Source organism: Cariama cristata, unplaced genomic scaffold (genome assembly GCF_000690535.1).
Source record: "Cariama cristata isolate BGI_N322 unplaced genomic scaffold, ASM69053v1 scaffold11146, whole genome shotgun sequence".
In the NCBI taxonomy this organism is placed as follows: Eukaryota; Metazoa; Chordata; class Aves; order Cariamiformes; family Cariamidae; genus Cariama; species Cariama cristata.
In genome coordinates, this window is record NW_009623834.1 from 2,366 (window position 1) to 25,265 (window position 22,900).

At 34.8% G+C, this 22,900-nt stretch overlaps 1 protein-coding gene across 1 annotated transcript in view; it reads right to left on the minus strand.

The window, feature by feature from the left end:
• Positions 1-677: 677 nt before the first annotated feature.
• LOC104163807 (centrosomal protein of 128 kDa-like) overlaps positions 678-22,900 on the minus strand; it is a gene marked incomplete at its 3' end in the record, with an annotated part of 36,158 nt that continues 13,935 nt past the window's right edge. Inside the window, exons 7-12 of the mRNA XM_009702924.1 lie at positions 17,881-17,997; positions 7,767-7,853; positions 6,200-6,274; positions 4,822-4,954; positions 2,949-3,109; positions 678-693 (exon numbers count right to left, since the gene is read on the minus strand). Of these exons, the coding sequence (XP_009701226.1) occupies positions 678-693; positions 2,949-3,109; positions 4,822-4,954; positions 6,200-6,274; positions 7,767-7,853; positions 17,881-17,997 (589 nt within the window). The remainder of the gene's footprint in view (positions 694-2,948; positions 3,110-4,821; positions 4,955-6,199; positions 6,275-7,766; positions 7,854-17,880; positions 17,998-22,900) is intronic.

Here is a 22,900-nt window from a genome sequence, read left to right on the forward strand (position 1 = left end):
GCATCTCTTGCCTATCATGTTGTATCTAACCATCAAGAGCCACTAATCCAGAAGGTTTAGTTTTTTCATACAAGCATAAATTCTGTGAATTGAATAACTGAAGATGCATACATTCCATCAGTCAAGAAGTGTATTTAGTAAAAGGTATATTGCACAAAATCAGTTTCTTAAAGTCATGCCTTCTCCATATTTTTCCAAAGCTTGAACTGCTATTGTTCTAACAGGTAATGGTTTATGTAAAGATAAGATACAGCTAAAACACCTTTTTTGTTTTCCCCAGGTTGATACATGATTTTAGATAGATTTAAAATGTACAGATGCTATTCACTTTGATAAAGTTTCTATCCATAGCACTATTTCAGCATTTGAACTCCATTGACATGGCAATACAGGCTCGTCTGCAAAGGTATTGATATCTCTTATTTTCTAATAATATCTCTACATTTAGAAAAGCGTTACTTATTGATTGTCAAATATCTTAATTGGCTCATATAATGAAAATAATTGGCTAACAGTTTCATCTTCAGAGGATGAAAAAGCCATAAAACAAATTTTAATGAGTATAAGATCTTCATCAATCTTCTTGAGACTGAAAGACTTATATTACTGAAGAATTCTAATCTTAAACAAATCAATAACTTTCCCTCAGAAAATTTGATATAATTTAAAAAACTGACTGTCTGCTGTTATGCTCTGCTGGACAATAGTGTAAGACTACTTTGACCTAATTAGAATGAGCAGTAATTAGTAAATCAAACAATTTCACAAGCATAAGAGTCTAAAAATGCTTACGGAGAAATTAGGGTATCACATCTTTATAATTTGTGTACTTTGTTTATTTCTTAGTCATAATAGTCAGGTCATAATAGTCAGCCATAACAGCTCCATATCTATATAGTTCCATGCAGAAAAATATATTTAAGATAGATGCATACATTTGCAATATCTTAACAGAAGCATCCTCAGGTAAAGTACAGTAACTGAAATCAAAATTTTCTCCATTAAATTTAAAAATTAAAGATTGAATTCACTTCTAAACAGGAGTTTAAGAATATGATTATAATCTTTTTCATCTTCTCCATTGTACATTATATTGTGAGTTCATGGCAACTGTCAGGGACTAAACGTACAACACACACAACTCAAATTGTTGAAAACAATGACATTTAAATAAATCAAAAGAAATTTCTAATATCACATGTACACCAGAGGCAAGTGCAGTTACATCCTTCCCACTAACCAAAGATAAATTACATTCAAGTCAAACATGACTGGTCACTTCCAACTGGGAATCAGACTATCTGATAGGAGCAGCTGTTAGAACAGGCTTGACAAAATGCTTTGTTAGTACGTAAGTTTAGAAATTCACATCCTTGCATTCCTTGATGTCTCATTTAAAGAAAAACATACTAGCTATTTTCCTGTTACTGCCTCTGTAGGAGAATGGCAGTGGGAAGCAGATAAGAAGTACAAAGTATTTTCTGCTGAGATAATCAGGGAAGTCAAAGATTTCTAACTCAGAGCAATGACAATGACCCCAACAGAGCACCCTTCCATCAGTACTTTCACAGAGCAGGAAATTAGTATTAGAACATCATTCTGACTCTCAAGAAACCATGTTCTGCAAGCAGAAGTTTAAAAAAAAAGGTTTTCTATGGGTTTTTATCCCATTAAGTCCTGCCACCAAAGTAACTGGAATTTCTCAGGGCCCACGAAACAAAAAAATCAGCATGTTTCGGGTTAGTCTAGAGTTGTATTGGTCAGCTAGAACACAAATGCTGATGGGCATTAGGAAGTAAGCTCTGCTTGCCTTACCCTCTATAAAAGCACTCTAGGTCCTTTTAAATCTGTCCAATGACAAATTTTCATAAAGCACATAAGGACTTATTTTGAGACTTCAATTTTTTCCAAATGTAATTCGACATATTAGTTTGATCTAAATCAGCATGTAAATTGACAAGGGAAAAGAGCAGCAGAAGTAAACTGAAGAGTATAGTCCTGTAAATCTAACAAAAGACAAAAAAAAAACCTCCTACTTTTGAATTTCCGAAGTGATGCAACACTATTTCAAAGAAAAGTACCTTCATTCGAAAAATAAGCACAAAATACAAACCCCCTGGCTTACTGAATGCCCCAATACAAGTAAAACAAATGCTAAGTACTTGACTACTGACATCCCACATAGGGTTCTGAAAATATCCTCATTTCTCCTGACAGTCATGAAAGACAGTAGAAAACAGTTACTGTTCAAGGATCTTACTACCAATGACGAATCTAGACAAGATCTAAAAATATAGAGATCTCCTGTCTTAAAAAGGCTACTGCCTCCTTATATCTCATTTTGTGTTCAGGGTAAAAGTCTTCTAAGTCAGAGACTGCTGTTATTCTTTTTACAGAGAATCACTTTAAAGAGTATGTGTTTACCATAAGAATACTAATACTTATTGATGTAATAATTATTATATTATTATATTGCATCTAATTGCTAAAAAAAAGAGCACTTATGATCTATTTTTGTTACTCTACTGCACTATCTCATAGAACAAGGTGTCCCAGTTTGTTTAAAGTTAAACTTTAGTTCTGAAGCATGATAGAATGGGGAATAAGGAAATAAATACTTATAAAAGTAATTACAGAAGCCATTATTAATGGTAACTGCTGATAAAATCAGATGACCTTTTCTTTGCATATGGGAAAGAGAAGTAATCCAAACCATGAATTCATGGGCAATAGCAAATACCTTTTTTGGTTTATTAACAAGATGGAAGAGGAAAAAAAAAAATAAAAATCTTCAAACTCAGATCAACTTTCAAAGTTATTTATGGAATAAATTAAGAGAGGCATGACAGTTACTCTTAGTTTTAAAGGTTACTCCCTAATCTGGCATATCACCTACCTTAAACATATGGGAAATTATTAAAACAAACAAACAAAAAAAATCAACTTACCTGTATGTGCATTACAAGCTGTGCTTTCTCCTTGTCCTTACGCTCTATGCATCTCTTTAGTTCTTCTACCTCTGACATTACTGCATTACAACTCAGTTTTGCTTTAAGCTCCAAAATATGTTTCTCCAGTTCTTGCTTCTCTCTCTCATATCTTTCAGCTACTATAAAATAGTGAGAACAGAACAATAGGCCCAATAGAAACACCAATTTGTGGTAATTTTTTTTTTTTTTCCTCATTTCTCTTTTGGCAATTCTCTACTTGAGACTATACTACAACTACTGGTTTTGATCAAAGTATCTGTGAAAAATGGCTATACCTATATCATAATCTTTTACTGAATGAGACAGTATTTCTGTTTATTCAGTCATTTTCTAGGGGTTTTCCCTCCCTCACAAAAAAAACCAAAACCAACAAAACCCAATAAAATAACATATAATAGGACAGAAGAAACAGTGGGGAAATCATGGTGTAAATGAAGCTTGACAACGAACTTCAAGGCCCAGATTCTATCCCACCAGAGTAATACCCCCTGATTTGCAAGTCATACTATCTGTGAAGTTCACATCTGAATCCTACAACTACCATAGAAGTTCTTGACAAGAGCAAGCTGTAAATTTCCTCAACCAGAAATTCAGATGTCTTTACTCATAAACAACTACTAGAGGCAAAGAAAATCTCCATTTGTATTCTTCCCATGCATCTTTGAAGAAACAGAAATAACACAGTAAAGAGAAACACAACTGCATAAATTATATAAATATATATGTATATCTTAATAGCTCCAGTACATTTTTTCATTTTCTTCATATTTTTACAACAGTTTTGATTTATAATTATGAAACAAATGGAAAAATTAAAATACGCTTTCATTAATATGAAAGGCATACTGTTTCAAATAAATTCACTTTTAAGCAGATACATTAACATGACTGGAGAAAAACTATTAAAATTACTATTTTGTGTTACATTTCTGAAGCTAAGCCATACACAAAATCTAGCCATTTTCCAGTGCTCTGTATGAGATTTGTAAAACAGGGATTCAGGACCCTATTTTAATAATCAAGATAATTCAGTAGCTGAAGTCTGAAAACATAAAAATAAGTTATTAACCAAACCCATTAAACATTCACAGAGACACTGGACTGAGTCACTATTCCTCTATTATCTTGAGTAATACATTTCTATATTAATAAGGAAAAAGACTTTCTCTAATGCCTTTTTGATTATGTCTGAAAAGTTTAAGTACAGACACATAACTAACAATGTAGCAAAGACCTTATTAAAGTGCTAATTTAATATGCAAGTATATCTTGAAATAGTTTAAAGTATTTTTCTTCTAAATATCATTGTTCCATCTCTAAAATTCTAACATACTGCAAACAGAAGCCCTGACTGCATCATACTGGAAAATTTTCTTAACCTCTCTGGAACATGTTGTTACTCTCTAGAAATTCTATCAAAAATTCATCAGTCTTATTAACCAGCTATGTAAATGAATTTTGCTATGATTTTCAAGATGGCAGAATTTAAACTGCAAATGGAAATGGACAGAAGTGTAAAATTTCAGAAAAAGTGTTATTTAAAAGTATTCCAAATGTTTTTCTTTGTAAAAAACACTACCCACTTCACTGAAATTGTCTCTAATAATCCTCATTTGTTTTAACCATGCAAATCACGGTATTCTATCCTAAATTTTAACTCTCATTGCTATTTATTTGTTAATTCAGGTGCCAGTACTTATTAACTTAAAGCTCAGAAGTTAAATGGCTGGTTTTGTTGAAACAGTAGAAGAATTAGACTGAAACTCAAAGACAGAATTAGTGTCTAACTAACTAATTTGCAGGCCTCTAGAGCAAAATATGAGAGTTGTACCTGTTCTAATTCTCCTGTCATCATCTTGTACATTCTGGTAGCCCTGGTGGTGCATAGCAACATGTGAAATTTGATGTTGCAACTCTACACGGTCATCTTCTGCCCTCAAAAGTTGGGAACGAAGATTCTCAATCTAAAATGCATGTACAAGTATCAAGTGTTTAATGAAAAACAGAATGAAAGAGTAAATAGCTTACTTTTTTGAGTTTTGTAGTGTTTAAAAAAGAGACTATACATAAGTAATATTTAAAAATAAATCTCAAAAGTACTGCAAGTGGTAAAGAAAAACACACATTACTTCCTAATTATAGGCCACAAAGTCATTACTCAAAATTAAAGGAAATATTTTGTTACGTTGACAACAGATGAGCATTAATTTCTCTAGGCCATAAAAATGCTGCCATTGTATATATTGCAATTGTCCTTTTACATCGCTAGTGAAAATATCTATACAAATTTAATAAGCAATGTATTTAAATTCTACTCATTAAATATACAATGTACTTAGTCTTAAGAAACGTAGGGGCTTTTTACATTTGTCATTTCTTTCATATACAGTCTAGCACTTACAAAGATGACATTGTGCACAGGAAAATAAAGAAAATATGACACGCTAAAATTGAAGGAAAATAGCTCTAACTCATATTACCCATATGTGATGTAGCACTACATTCCATGCACAGTGAGTTAAATTCAAAACAGTAATACAGCCAAGTCAAACTTCCGCTACATACACAAGTCAAATAACCAATGCTGATAGATAAGTATGCCGATTGCCCCCTCTTGATTTATTTCAATCTTTTACCCCAGCCCCTCTCAAAGAGGGAAGGATTAGAAAAGTTTAGGACAAAGGACACTTCTCTAAAGTCATAATCCAGGTTCCTGCAACTTCTAGATTCCATCATATGTGCATCAATAGGTATTGTTTAGAGCACAATTTAGATAGTTTTTCAGGCGTTTGTTTTTTATATATTTTTATCACATGTTAGTAAATACTTCTAAGTCACTAGTTTATCTGAATTCACCAGTTATAGCATGTGCTATGCATAACAATAATTACTAATATAGAAGTTGTTCTAAAGCATAATTTGAAGGGCAGTTACAAATAACGTGCTTATGTACTTTAAAAGTACCAGTAACTACTACCACTACTATAATTATTACATATGAACATATATGCATAAAAGTTTCGAAAGCAGAAAAAGTATTATTAGAGCCCAGTCCACACATTTTAGACTCTTAAACCTGTCTTTCCATATCTCCTTCTCCCCTTCCCAAAACAATGTTATCAGAGTATGAGATAGGAACATTAAGCAAAAAGCCTCGGACACGGCTTAATATGAAAACTTCAGGATTTTCACCACACCAAAGCAGTTACCTGATGCAAAAGAGCTTCTCTACTGCCTTCTGACTCATTCAACTTTTTCTGGGACTGCTCCAACTCCTGCTTAAGCTTTCATTAAAGAAGATAATGAAGAAAGAAAAGTAATGTATCCGTCATAGTACAAAAGTATATTTTAACAATTTGATTCTGGCACAATTTAATCGCTATGAGCATCTATTTAAAACAAGGTATATTATACACAATATTCTTATTTGTCCAAACTTTTAAAGCAAACTTTCACTTGTACTAAAATCCTGCCATATTTATTTAAATTACATAAAGAGAATTTAACTTACAGTCTATAATTTTTTGTAGAATATTCTACATCACATGAAGATACAAAGTGGTATATATAATCCAACACAGAAAAGCACAAAAGCATATTTTTACCAGGTTAAAAGTAAAAGAAAGGAAGATAAACTTTTCAAAAAAGTTTCGAAAACACTGTCCCTGGATTTGAAACATACTTTCAAATTAAAATTAAAGTTAACAATGACTTATCATTTGAAGTCACCTTCATTAGATAGTTTATTCATAAAAGTATTAAAGATGACATGCATTGGTAGAAGTGGTAATTGGTAAATTCTGTATTTTTTCTGTGTTGTGCAAGATGATGTGTTTGAATTATTCTAGAAACGAGATGACTGAAAAATTGAAGTGCTCAGAATTTCATACTAGAATTTTTCCTAAAAATATAACATTAAAAGAATTTCAAAATGTTTAATCAGAAACAGCCAAACTGATGATCATGTAGAAAAAAAGAGAAAACAAAAGCTGCAAAATATTTTCTGACTTCTACCGTAAATAGTTCAAAGATCAAAGATCCACATGGAAATAAATACATAGTTTTTGCCAGCGGAAATTGTTACTGCAGAGATAGCAATCTCACAGATGATGTTGAGAGGCTGGCAAATGGGCAAAGTAAACAGGACCAGCGTTAATGGAATGGAGACAGTAACATAACATAGAATACTACATAGATGGCTTAGCATAAAGGGGTATAACTTTCAAAACATTGACAAAAAGGCTAAACTCAATGTAAGAGGAAAAAAGCTAGAAAAAGTATCCTGCCAGAACAGAAATACAAGAAATCTTGTTTTCTATGAATAGGAAGAGAGCAATATGGCAACAGACAGTTCAGTAAGAGTAACTAATAATAACCAAAAATTGGTGCAAAATAACTAGCACTTGTTAGTGGCAGGGATGAAGAAAACCTGCATCTTTGAGCTGTTGCAAATAAGCAACAGCAGACTATGTATAAATTCAGAGACAAATCAGAGAAAGAAATCAAGGATAATCCCCAAGTTATCAACTTGTCTGCCCGGCAGGATGGACAAGTTGTTAGAAGTAACACACTACAACTAAAGAGCTTTGACGGAAAGACAGAAGTTCAGCATAGCTATATTCACAGTACCTCTGATGCAAAAAAAAACCTTGTTATCTTAAAGAGTAAAGAAAGTTTTATCCTGCTGGTTTCTCTGAAGAAGGAAGCATATACTGTAACATATGACATCGTACATTTATTTAAAACGAAACGGGAAAGCAGAAAATTAAGTCTTACTTGGTTCTTTTCACTTTCGTATTTCACAAGTTTATTTTTCATGAGTTCTTCTGTTTCATCTGCTTTAGCATCTTGCTTCTTTAAAGCCTTTAGAGGGGAAAAATACATTGCGAACCTCAATATCAAAGTTACAGAAGTCTTCTTCACAAGTCTGTTAAAATGAAAGAATCTGCTGTTGCGTTTAAGAAAGAAGATCTAGAGAATGCTTTCTATGTCTAATATTTCTAGATGGAATCAATGTATATTGTTATGAAAAAATAAATACAAGTCCGTGCATACATAAACACACCCATGCACAGAACAGGGCCAAATATAAAGTCAAAACTAGCACTAACATCCTTCCGATGTATAGAGCTCCAGATGCTCAAGGCTGACCTCAAACACTCTGAGACGACGGTCTAAGAGGCTCAAGAGTTCCCTTACAGATAAGCTGTGAACATATCAGATGAAAATAATATATTATCTAATACAAAATATGCATGATATGAAAAATAATGCACTGTAGTAAGGAAAACACTACCATAAGGTTGTGTTGGAAGCCAAAAAAAGGAAAAAGTTATTTTTATCTGAATCTGGACAGATGCTTAAAATTGCAGTATTAATACAGAATCAACTGAAACTTTCCTGATCAAAAGTCACTGACATTGATGTGCCCTACTTTGGAAAAAAAAAATAATTTAAAAAACCCATGGAGACTTCTCATGTTCCCCCCCTCCCCAAACTGAAGTATCTAAAAACACTTACGTACATTTTCTAAAGCATCTTACAAAAATAAAATTGCCTTGAATATAGGTTTAAAAATCTTTTCCCCCTGCAATCCAACACTATTTGCAGAACACAATCACTGGCAAAGGAATGCATTAGACATCACAGAAAATGACACATACAATTTGCAACATACACAGCCCAAGTTTGAATATCTCAAGCCATAATGATGTCATTGGCTCATCTTAAATATCATTTAGAAACACCAGCTGAGAGAGATCACTAGCCACACTGATAAAATTTGCCATGAACTTTATGTTAATAAATCTTCTTTGCTGTGCAACATGACCAAGCAGTTTTCACACTAGCCAGAAATCAATTAGAGACCTTAGCATACACCTTTTACTTTCATCCAATATCACAAAGCATAAGTACATACATTCCTTCCACCATTACTTGCTAAAACTACAACAGAACAACAGAAACATGTAGCCTGCCCAGAAAGAAATGTCTTTTTCCCAGTCTGTTCTTCCTGAGCAGCATTTTTAGTTTACATTTTAAAGTAATATCTCCTTAAAGAAATATCCCTAAAATTTGCCACTGTTTTGAACATTTTTTCTTCACTGCGTACCGGGGAATGATTTCATTGTATGAAAACAGAAAGTAAGATATTAATCGACCTCAGTGAAGCCAGGCATTCAGCTTTAGAAGTTTTGCTTTTAAGAGTAGCTTCGTGGAGAAAGTAAATGGATTTATATACTTATCTCAGCCTTATATCTTCACCTCAGGAAACATAAGGGTTTCAGTATAGTTTGGATTACCCTTCTGCTTGAACAGTTTACACTAAAAACTGAGATTGTGGAAGATATTTATCATAACTATGACACTGAAAATATTATGCTATATAAAGAATTACACTTTTAATCTTACTGATTCATAATCAGATACTGTAAGACTATAACATGTTTAAGATATTTCTAGTATTCAAGTAGAGACTCAAATCTATCATTCCAGTCAACTATAAAACTGAACACTGCACACAGACCTGACACACTCCCGTTTTACTCAAAAAGACTCTATAGAGAACTCCAAAAATCTACATGAACAACAAAAAAAAAAATCAAATATCATGACTTCAGCTAATGCCATTATTGCATGAGGTTTTTTTTCTTTTTAATGACTATAAGTACCAGTTCAGAATAGTCTACTACAGATAAATGGTGTTTACTAACTGCAGTTGAGCTTCATTTTTACTAGCAAATTACAAGCTCTGTTACATACAGTCAACTGTATGTAACACCAACCTTATTTTTGGCACTAAATAAATACAGGACCAAAACTGCATGTTTTCATGTGCAGATTTTGCTAGAGATGTCAGCATCATAAGGAAAACGTTAAATCTGGGTTGGAATTAGAAATAATAGGAAAATTTTCAAAGATTTCCCTACTGAAGGCAAAAAGTACGTCTCTGCATCAGTAGTACATCCTAATTCCTAGAAGCCACAGAAGTTAATATGTCATTTCAACCTATCAGGATCACTGAAAGATATTTAGGCTATTAAATAGCAATAATTTCAAATGAAAAGGTTGTATTTCCTATCACTGATACTACAAATACGATATTGGGTTTTATATTCTGTATATTGTAAAAATAGCCCATAACCATTTATTTTTTAAGAAATAACCCAGTCCATCTCTCTCTCTCTCTGAGTTACAATGCTACAAAAAGAATGTGATGTTACAATAAATTAAACATACCACATGTGCGCTGCTTCAGCTGTGAAACATGCATTTTTCCAGTAAGTGCTAGGTAGGCGATCAGTTAACCAATCAAAATGTCGTTAAGAAATGGAAGCATATGGTCATCCACAGCCAAACATTAGCTGTTACTAACAACTCAGAAACTGCAAGGTAAAAGTTAATTGTTATGTTTTCCCTCCTTCTTGTACTCCTTTTTAAATAATTCTCTCTCACTGTTTTGTGCCACCCTTGTTTTTTCTCCACTAGAAGTTTCTCTATGTAAAGTTTCTCTTGGGAAAGGAAGGGTTAAAGAGAAAAGGGCGGGAGGGGGGGGGGGGGGAGAACAAAAAAAAACACCACACCACCATGTAAAGATCCAATTGATACTTTGATTTCCTTTGTTGTATCCAAAGAAGGGGTTGGGTGAGTCAAATGTCAAAGACATGAACTAGGAAGGGTATGCGAGGACTACAGTTCCAATACATGCTCCTCCCTGATGGCTCCCAAGCAGCAGGCAGATGCTGCCCAGGAGAGCTCTGCCTGGCAATGGTGAAGCACCAAGGAACAGGAATAGGCCTACAGTCACCAGGACTCCCTCCACCAAGGTTGGCCAGGAGGAGGCTGACAAGGAGGTTGATGGGGCCTTGGAGGGGGCAGGCATAGAGGAGGCCACAAGGAAACAGAGAACTTCCATGTAAAGAGGTTTTCACAGTGTGGTTTTGGGATGGATGAGCTAGATGTTACACTGCCTGCCTAGGTGGTTAGAAAGAGGGTCTTGTCACTGAAAGGCTAGATGAACTTTTTATTTGACTCAGTAGAGCAATTATTACAGGTCTTTTTTAAGAGTTCATTGGCATAAGACAGCATTAGAATTCTAACATACCTACTATACCCCAGCTCAACATACCTCATCCATATACAGAATATCAAACCCCAAAACTTCAAACAGATAAAATGATTTACTCCCTGCTAGGCAGATATTTTCCTTCTATATGGGAAAAACTACGTGGAGGTCTCTGTAACAACAGCTCTCAATCTTTCCAACTTATGAAAATCTTCCAATAGCAAATGATAACTTTTACTGTAATTTAAGTCTACTAACTTTTCTTATGGTTTGGGTTTAGTTTGGTTTTGCTTTGTTTTTTAAATTTTTTTTAAATAAAACTAGATTATTTGAAAGTCACGCACAGACCACAAACTGAAATTTGCTCTTTCAAAGTGAGACTAGTCAGTGAATTATACTCATACAAGCAGACCAGCCTTGTGCTGTATTTTAAAATAAGGCAAAAGTGTACAACATCCTAATCTGAATGAAAATTCTTTACCTAACTTGCTATATTAGCAGCTAGCATTGGTCCAAATATGCTACCTAGACATACCAGCCAGGCATTTAAAGACAGACTGCCTAGATATTTCAGTGACAGATATGTATGAGACTTGCTCATGCTCCAAGACAGAGTCAGATTCAAACTACAATCAAAACAGAAACCATTAGCCACAGTTGGCATAGCACAGAGCCAAGGAGCAAGTATCAACGACGCATTAAAACATCCAGATGGCTCAGAGCACAGATCAACTTTATGTCTGACCTTTTTAGACAAACATAAAGACACGCAAAAAGAGAATTTTCAGTGATGCTTTTGACCATCAGTCTACCTCACTCTCTGTTGAAAGTCCGCCAGCTTCTTGCACTTGTGCACAGTATGTGCAGTGGGAAGCAAACAGAATCTAAGTACCCAGTTGCAAGAAGAAAAGGGAAAAAAATGCTTCCTGGCATATCCAAGTTTTTAGCTTAAAATGTAACTATAGTCACTGCCTTACCACAGTCAGTGGGTTCAGAATGTTCTATAAAGATGATTCTGTTCACCTAAAGCGTGCAAAGCACGAACACATGAACTCACTCCACCAAAATCCAAGAAGCCAAGCACAGGAATTAGTAAAGCCACCCAGGACATCCAATGCATAAAAAGGCCATTTAAAGCCCATTTTTAAGAATGATACTTGATTTTGTTTTAGACGATGCATAAATGCAAACAAACAGTACAAGTGATGGTGTCTTCATGTCCAAAATAAAGCACTGAAGAATCTCAAAATAGTTTCAGTTTACACGACAAATGTATTTTGTTTAAGCAACCCACATATACATGTCAGTAGCACAGGCAACATGAGCATATTTGTTCCCCTTTCTAATCAGAAACACATTTGTATCAGGAATATAGAAGAAAGTGAAGATGTACAATTTGCATGAATATCTGTTTGCTAATTGCAGTTTTCTAATTTGCAGTAATTGCTGTTTAAACATAGTGTTTAAACACAGCAATACACGCTAAGTTAAAAGACACATAAAAATGTAGAGAAAATTTTTATCCACGTACATGCAGCACATACAGATAACAGATTCAAAATAATAATGTAAATTCAGATATTAAAGATACAAAGTTTTGTATATCGAGATTTCTTTATGGTGAGCATACAACTAGATATCATCTCGGTTAATAATCAATTATTATAATAATAGTGCAATACAAATTAAAAGTTTGCCCATCATAAAAAAGACAGACAGAAAGACAAGACAGACAAGAGAATGACAGAAACAAATGTATCAGCATGTTCAGTTAGGCTCTGAAAAAACATAATTTAGTAATTGAGACTTAGGAAGATGATTTTCTTAAGACAGTAGGATACTGACAAGTAGTGGTCAGTTATGGGCACTGCACTTTCCTTAAAAATAACTATTAACATTTAAATCTCACAAGATTTCTTAATTAAAGCAACTACTGATCAAATTCAAAAGTCAAATTGGATTTTGTCTGGTTTGAAACGTATAACAGACAAACTAATGAAAATATTGCCTCATTAAATAGCTAAAAATGCTTTAAATAGCATTTCTTTGTAAATTATTCAAGCCATATTAAATGAAAGGATTTCAGAACTCAGTCCAAACCTTACACTCCCTTCCAGTAATGTTACTTGGGAAGCATCTTGGAGAAATAAAAGAGGACAGAAAGAGACTTTAATAGAACATTACATCCACACAATGATCACCACAAGACTGAGGCCACTGACAGAGCTAAGAGTCCATCTAACTAATAATTCAAATTACAAAGGACAAGAAACAGAATAACAAAGTAAAAAGCTCTTAAAAATTATGTAGAAACATGCTTCATCCAAATAACTAAATATTTTGCTGCAATTGTTATTTACTTTATTCTCACTAGGATATGCAGAAGTACACAAAGCAATTCAAGTACATTCTTTCTAACAAACAGTAACTTAAGCCACAGAGATATACACCACGCCCTATACCACACCACCATTTATATGTTGTAAAGACTAGTTCCCAATACATTCCTCAGTACATAGTGTCCACATGCACTTCCCAGCTCTCAGATGGAAAGCTTTCTCTCCTAATCAGTATTTACAGGAGGCATGCCTACCGTTCCCTCTCCTCCAACATGTTATATTTGTACAAATGAAGGGCTGTGTCCTCACAGTCCTCAATCCCAGAGTTACTAACAGAAAGGGGCAACAGAAGATGAGGCGCAATAGAAGACAAGGGGCAACTGGGCAAATGGCTATCACTCCTCAAAGAAATTCAGGTTTGTGATTAGCAACGTTCTGTTCTTAAGAGACTGACTGTATGCATATTTACATGGGTGAATCCAAGCACTCCACTCCAAACGGAGGAGGGACCAAAAAATTCCAAGACTGTCACTATCCAGGTTAGTATCATTATTGCAGACAAGTATCATTAAAGAAAATTAGAAAAATGAAACCTAAATTGCTACCATCATGACCAGGCTGTCTTGCAAAGAACGAGCACAGATATTTATTAGAGTTTACTGGCTCAGGTTTACCCCTAAACATGTTCATGCTTCACCAGTGGAGGACATGTCATTTACTGGCAAGCAGCTTGGCTGCTGCTTCTGATACTCCTGATACTTCAGGCCAGATATAAGCCACCACAAGAGGAACAGTTGCTTAGAGAGTCAAGCTGCAGAAAAAGGCTCTGTTGATTGTGTTCATTATGAGCATTTGCACCTACTGAGTGAGTACACACTTGTACAGATGTACTGAATGAAGAGATCCACCTTTTTGAGTAGCTGGTCCCCAGCATCATTCTGTATATTCCATGAGAGATCAAAGGAATGCACTGATTAGACTCTTGCAGACTTGAGAATAGCATCTGCAATAGCCGAGTATCAAAGCGGCATGAAAGAACATATCTCACAATAAGGAAGAAAATCAACAATGTGATGTATTGTGTTAAGAAGTTTCTGTTCTTAATGTACAATGTAGTCACGCTGCAACTGTAAGGCAGTCAAGAAATAAGTAAGCTTCCACATTGGAGTCTGAGAATCTGTGTTCCTGAAAATCCTCTCACCTGTCAAGCAATCTCTGTAGCAAATACTACCACCAAGTGATGGGTGATCAGTAAGAAAAAAGTTAAGCGACATCAGACATTTTACACAAAATCCAATGATTCTTATCAGGGATTTTATTATTTTATTTATTTTTTTAAAAAATAATTATCTTGTAGACTGAAATTGCCTACTTAGAAAATAGGATTTTTTTAAAAAAAAATCATTTAAAAAATGGTGTAAACTATCAAGTTTTTCTAACATCTTTGCTCAGAGATCTTTAAAGCCAAATTTAATTTTGCCTATAGTACAGAATAAAGAATACCTTAGCAAAATACAAATTACATTGATGCAAGTAATGAACAAATCAACAAGCCAACTACTAATTGGCCTGAAAATACATTGTTGAAATAACAACCTTTAACTACTCATATTCATAAATTTTAAATACTTCATAGTCATAAATTACATTATTCATTCCATTTGGTTTGCCACCCTGAATCTATTCATCTGAAACACCAAATACAAAGAAAAGATTTTGAAAAATCAAAAACTAGAAGCTCAAAAACTCAAATCTGCTACACCCAATTCTCAGACTGTTTTGGTGGTGGCATTTTTTCTTGTTTGTTTTTAATTTGAGATTAGACCAGTTCTAAACTTTTTGTCTCCTTAGATACTCTCATATTCCTATTTCTTCTATAATCGATATTCCATAACAAAGCAATTTTCTTCACAAAGCTTTCCCACACAGCAACCTCTCAGGATGATAGTACACAGAGAGGCAGCGTGTACAGGATCCAGACCATTTTGCTCTCAAAAACAAGCGTTTTTCAAAAGACAGGGCACAAGGTGGTCCAATTTGCCAATATGAGAGCTAAAAAGCTCAGCCAACTGTTCAAGAGATGTTGAACTATTCCTTACAAATACAAACACCATCCAGAAGCGAGACCATTTTCTACCTAGAGAAGGACAAATTAACATGGATGTTCAATGGGGAAGGAAGATGGGACAGCTGGATAGAAGCTTGCAATAAGGGACTGAGATCTAAGGACCTTAGCAATATTGGAGTTTCAAGACATCTGACATGTAGGAAGTTGCAACTCTGTCACAAAGATGTTCTCCAAGATGTTAAGACAGCTATGAGAGGAGAAGTAGCAGGATGAGGACATACTGGTTTTGCTACTAGGAGTGTAATGGAAGTCTGTGGTTCAAGGGCGGTACTGTCTCCAGATTCCTCTGTAATCTGTCGAAGAAAGATTGCCCAATACTCATTGTAAGCAGCTCCCTTCTACACTTGTCATCTGACACCACCACGTTCTATTTTGCATGTTAGAGTTAGAAGCTCCTGAAAAATCCGTAATTCATTGCAACAGGAGTAATCTATGTTTTATTAGGATTTCCAAATAGAGTGACAAGAGTCCAGTTCAAGAAATCCAGAGTCATGACTGAGATCAGCCATCCAGTAGGATGATTTGGAGATATGAGCCCCTGCTTGATAGAGTGAAGATAACCACCAAGAACATGATTCTCCTCCAAGTAGCAGCAGCTATGAATGTATGGCATATAGAATAAGCCTGTTCCAGTCAGGATTGGCTGTGAATCTTGACTTGGGTAAATTCCTAATAGTAAAAGTTTACCAAGCAGACTAATTGGTGTTGAGTGTTGAGCTTTCCTGTAAACTGAGAATGAGGACTATATATCAAAGTTTTGAACAGTGGTATCAAAAAATCTTTTAAATACAAAGGGGCTTCTCAGGAAAAATATGCACAGAACAAAATAGAATTTGGAGGAGTAAGAATTAAAACATCTTCATCTGCAGGTGGATAGCTTAGGGGAACAGAAGATTGGGGAAGTACTTAGTATTTCATATTCCGTTTGCATGAAATTCAAAAGATGAGCTACTAGGAAAAAAGGTATCAAGATTGAGGGTTCATGATCACATAGCCAATCATATAAAAGTCTTTGAAATACACCTGAATTCATTCACTTGAATTCAAGTTTTCCCTTCTAAGGAAACCATGGCAGTGTCAATGTATCTTTACAGATACAAGTCATTATCCCTTTAAAAAGATTAAAAAAAGACTGTTCCAATCTGCAGATAACATTATTAAATGACACCAACTCATATCATTAAGCATCCCTCTACCAGACTGAAGGACTGGATGAGGCTCTGAGCAACCTGGTCTAGTGGAAGGTGTCCCTGCCCACGGCAGGGGGATTGGAACTAGATGATCTTTAAGGTCCCTTCCAACCAAACCATTCCAGGAGTCTATGAAGGCACAATTGAAGAATCTAGAAATGGATGTAGGTACATTAAAGAGCAATGAAAAGTGTAACTAAGCACTCTTTTCACCTGCTAGGACATCAATAAGGGGGGAAAAATGAAACAGTAACTCTTTTTGAAATACTAGCAGAAGCACTACAAGCATTTTGATAAACATTACTTTTTATCTACATCAAAAAGAGCATCTTGTCTTCTTAATATGACCTCTTTGAAGAATCTCTAGCCTTACATGAAATGCAAAGTGTCAATCTAAATAAAGGTTCCTCAGTATCACTGCACAGTATAAAACAACTGCCTTCCAAAAAGCATATATACTGTCACTAATATTAAAAGTGAAAAACAAGGAATTCCACATTTTTTCCTCAACTCTAGTATTCTATTGCATAGTTAGAAATAATACTGCGAATCATACCTTAAGGGAAGTGAAATTAAAAGTTACCCTATGTTAAATCAGAGAGAGATGTATTTTTCATACATTTCCTAAAACTAGCAGAAAAAAGCTACTAGCTGCCTCCAATTTTAATTCATAACAAATATTTGTATTGGTCTCCTAAACAATATTTTATGCTTCATCAGATACTGTTGAACGAAACTATTTGAAAAGCAATGAAAAGCTGCCTGGCCACTACAGTGCATTTGATTTCTTGTTGAAGTAAATTAAAAATAAACTGCTCGCTGCAAGCAAAGTTTACGTTTTAGAAAACAAAATGTTTTAATTTATATAACTCAGATAATTACTTGCTTTTGTTTGTTTGGAGTTCGAGGCAGGGCATAGGGGGTGAGTTCTTTTAAAGAATGTTTGTGCCAGTTACCAGAAAGTTCTAAACATAGACAAGACAGTACCATGAAGAACAGACACTGTACTTCTTATCATCTGGTCACCAAAACAAGCAGAGTTGGACTGATACAGTTAAAAGAATGTGTCAAAGATATGAGCACTTTGCAAGTTTGACAGGTACAGGCTCACAAATGCAGCATGTTCTTAACTTAATCCTGAACACACAGCAAGTTTTCATTTGCATACCTCTTGTAACTGAAGAGACATATGTCCCAGTTGGTCCTGGCGCCTTTCTACAAGCTGTCTTTCAGCACGCATTTCTTGTTCTATCTCCTGAAGTCTTTTCTCTATCCGTTCTGATACCTTCAAAAGGAAAAAAAACCACCCTGCAGAAAATCAGTGTGTCTTTTACCACATATTAAGGTAACAATGGCAAGAAAGCTAAATAGAGTATGGGGCAGAAAGAACAGGGAACACAACTTATTTGATTAAGTAAGATTTAGAGCGGCATAGAAAATAACTACAGTTATAGCAGTGAGTACTCCAGTACTCCAGCAGGTAACTGACCTGCTGTCTTGCTAGCAATATCCTCCTTTAGGTATATGCATATATTTCTCTACAGTGGTGCTTCTACTGAAGTGCTAAATATCTCAATATCAAGTTTGGTGCAGCCTAATCTGAAGTTGCAATACAAAAGTCTTAGCTTCTCTGTCACAGGCCTGATTAACCTCTGGAGAGTCATTTCTTTCACATCTCCACTCTGTGAAACAGACCAAAGTTTACCTCTTTTGTACTCTGAAATCTGAGGGAAAAGTAGTAAACAAGAGCTAAGTACATGAGAATGACTGTAATAGCACAAAATAATTACATCACTTTAAGACTTTTTCTCAATATTTTGTGAATTCATGTACAAACTAATACAAATAACACTAGATACTTGTTAAAGCAATTTGGATTATAAACACAATAATTCAACCTTAAACTACAACAGAACTACTTTATTTTTGCATTTCAAGCTGCTAGCAGACAGCACCCTCTCGTGGGCAGCAAGCTGAATTTATATTGTTAAAGTTGAAGATTAGCAAGGAAAATATTTATGTATCATTTCCTCCCTAACTTAAAACTAATTATTTTAAACAATCACTAGAAAGCAAAATATCTATTACCAAATGGTATTTAGATAAAAAGAGAATGACTTAAAACACCATTCAACTACTAGTTTCTGGTTTGTGGAGGGGAACAAATTCTCCTCTGTACTTTCACCATTAAGCACGCTTTTACCAGCACTAGGCATATGCGTGGACAGAAAATTTTACCATGAGCAACACAGTTGTGTACAGACAGAAACATAAGTAAAGTTAAATTTATATTCTGGGCTTCATGAGTACATCAGGTTTAAAGAATGAAAGTCTTTTTCTTTACAACAGAAGACATCAGTTTGAAAACATTTCTTGTTTGCACAGCCAGATGAATAGTCAGCTTACAATTTGGAATTTTGCATTTTCTCTTAAAACCATCAGGAGATGCTCAAAAAATGTACTGCATCAAACCACTCTTTCATGTAAGTTATGTAAATTTTGCAGTCATAATCCAGAATAACTGCTTACTGAAAACTAATGTATAAAAAATAAGGACCACATCACAACGTTTGTATTTGTTTTGACAGCTACTACCTAGCATTACTTCAAACTAAAGTCACAAAATACTCCAGCTAACAGAAACAATGATACTATGTAGCAAGAACAGAAAATAACACTTTGTCATTAAAACTTGTTATACCTTTGCTGAAAACCGAGAAATAACTGTCATCCTTTTCTCCAGATACATCTGAAGTATCCAAATGAAACAAAGTCATGTTTTTACATTTTAAAAAAATCTTAGCTATGTATTTCTGAAGGCAGAAGCTTTCTCAGCTCCCACACATCTTTCTCAAGTGAAGTTAAGCAAGAGAGTATTAAAGGTATTAAGAAAGAAAAATGTATAATTTAGACTTGACAAAAGATCCAAAAGTAACATCACCCCCCAAAGAAGATATTCAAAAGGAGAGGTCAGTAACTTCTTCACTGACATGAGTCTAGTTCACCACATGTACAGCAGAAAACATGACATGAGGAAGCACTAGGCAAGCTTCAGATTCCTGCAAACTTCACATTTAATTGCAAATTATCACTAATGCAGAATGAGTAATAAAGTAACTCTTTACTAACTACAAGATATCAAGTGATTTGCCTTGCCTCTGACTTCTTTCAGTTCCCCCCAGAGTAGTACTGTTACCTTATTTCTAACAAGGTACTGAAAAAGATGCAGAGATTATACTTGTCCGGTGCAGAGAAATTTCAGAGTTACAGACATAATCCTCTTTAAAAAAAATAAAAACAAGCAACAAAAAAAAAAAAACCCAACAAAGTACGAAATATTTTGGTGCTACTTATTGAAAAAAAAATACTTCTATCAAGAAACTATAGTTAGTATATATAGTATATCTAATATATCGTTAGCTCATATTCTTTCAGCAGAGAAAGAGGAGGCTGGAAAGGACTTCAAAGGCTAGCAAACTTACTGCCTGGCTAAACACATCACCTTTTATATCTATAACATTTTTCTACAAGTCTATCTAACCTGCTCAACATTCACAGAAAACTTTTACAGCCTCCCTAGACAACTGATTCTGTTGCCTCTAAAATTACCTATTTTTCCTAAAGTACAATTTTAGTGTTCCTCGCTGAATTTTACACCTATTAACCTTGTTATACCCTCTAAGCCACATCCAAGACTAGATAGGGGATTTCAGTTCTGTTTCCCAACGTGCCTGAAGTCCATCTGCAAATGTAACAAGCATCTCTATCCTACATCATCTAGACTATTAATAAAATCTTCAGAGAAAACCCATTCAAGAATACCAACATGTAAAATTCACTAATTCCTCTAATTTTAACTGCGAACAGTTTACTAGCTACACAGATGTCCAGACAGTTGTGTGTTTATTCTAGACTATATTCAGTTTTACCATATTTTACATAAAAGCTTATTAGAACAGTATATGAAATGGTGTAAAAAAAATTTTAAAAAATGGCATCAGGATATAGAAGACTACTGCTTCATCCTTGTAAATTCCTTCTATGATATGAGTGTAATTTTTCTTGAGAAATCTGTGTTGTCTGCTACTTAAGTTTGTTTGCTCTTTGATGTTTACAAATCAAGTTCTGGAAAAATAATCGATCTATTTTCTCCTTTTTCAAGACTTGCCCTTTTTCAGTATTCCAAGGACATTTTTTCTAACTCATCCCCACAGTTGTCCATGAATACTCCAGAACAGCCATTAATGGTTTTAACATCACTTCAGACAGTTATTTAAGTTTCTCAGGTAATCTGTACCAGGTTGTTCCAAAATATTTTACCTGCCTTCCTTTCCCATCCCCTCAGTATTTTAAGCTGAAGTCTTAACACTCCCTTTGCTGGTCACTAACTTGCAGCTTAACTTGTTGATATTTACATCAATGTTAAAAACGTGTTAAACAGGGATCTACTTCCTTGGCACACTGTGTCAGCAGTTTCCCCTCTTCTGCAAGGAACAGGCCAATTGCTTTGGTCTCCCTGAGAAATAGTGGTGCGTTTACAAGTGAATCATCATCATTCTTGATGTCTCTTTGTTGGTGCAGCCTATTATCTACCACTGTGGCCTTTCCACTCTCATATTCGCATAATTTTTTTATGGCTGTTCTTATTAATCTAATTTAGTTTCCTCTTTCTGCTTTCTTTCTCTGTGGCTGAAGTAAATGCAGAGTTTCCAATTCAGCCAAATAGATATATTGCTATACTTCCTACACTTTGTTGTCAACTTTTCCTTTTTTGAGATGATTTGCATAGAACATGTCTGAATGCTTGTCCAATTCTCATTTCGTCCAAAGACTGAAGTTTTTTCTGCATGTAATCAGTCATTTTGTAAATAAGAAATTTGCAACTTCACAAACTATTCCAAATACGTATGAAATAACAAAAGACATAGCAAATCAAGAACAAACCTTAGACTATGACCAATTTGATTCCTTAGAGCAATAATTTTTTCCATGAAATTTTTGTTGATTTTTTTTGGTCAGATAAAGCCTGGCATACAGAATGGTTGACTATTAAAGAAAGTTGTTTCAGGATAAACAAATAGGTACCACAATAGTTAACATTTCTTCAGAAGGAAAAGTATTTTCTGGTAGACAAAATGCTTACTATGAAACATTAAATCAGCATTAATCCTGAAAAAGAAGATGAAACAAAGGCAGCCTCGTAAACACTACTTTTAGACTACTTTATAAAGAACAACACTTAGGAGATTATGGTCTTTCGTTTGTGCTCCTCATTCCCTAGCCTCCCCAAAACTCAGCTGAAATTGGCCAATAGATTCAAACATTCAGTGGTACAGAGCCGTCAAATACATTTAGACTTTGTGAGGGGTTTTGAGAAAATAGGATCCTAGACAGAGGTGATCTCATAAACACCTCATTTAGGGAAACAGGGAGAACTCGGATTTTATTCCTTTGTTTTGGCTGTCAGCAAAGTACATGCATTTAGGTTGAAATTCAGTATTAGCCTATTCAACAGTCTAAAAAAATACTAGGTTGGAAGTATGAGAAAGTAAAGCTAGCAGTGAAGTCAGAATGATGCAAAGCAAGTGTCATGGGACTTTGGAGGTGTATCATGGTGAGGAAGCATAACATGGCAAGAACATGAAAGTTCTTGTACAAGGATTTAGATAACTAGGATACAATATAAGTTTTTGTAGGGTGACACAAACCCAAAAGCATTCCAGTGGTAAGGGAGGAGACTAGGAAAAGAAGGCAGAGAACACACAAGTCCATAGTAAATTAGGATTCATTATGTTGCACCTTGCAACAGTGCAAAAGAACCAAATACCATCACTTGTGGTTTCTGCTGCATCCTCTGGAAAAGCTGCTGTCACATTTGCGTCTTAGCATTGTTCAGCAACAAGACTTCCTGGAATGCAGTAAATTTACCTTCTCCATTTTGGAAAATTTAGCGTTATCACACTGTCACAAACTGGGTCACTTATCACCACATTTTCCAAATTATTTGTCATTTATGCTATGGAATACCAGAAATCCCAACACAGGTTCCTCCAAATCTGAGGCCAATCTTCTGATTTATTTCTATGTTGGAGCCTGACAACAGTCTCCCTGGTCAAGATGGATGCAAAAACACTAATACATTCTTTCTCCCATCCTCTCCACAAATGTTATCTCCCCTGAAACACTCT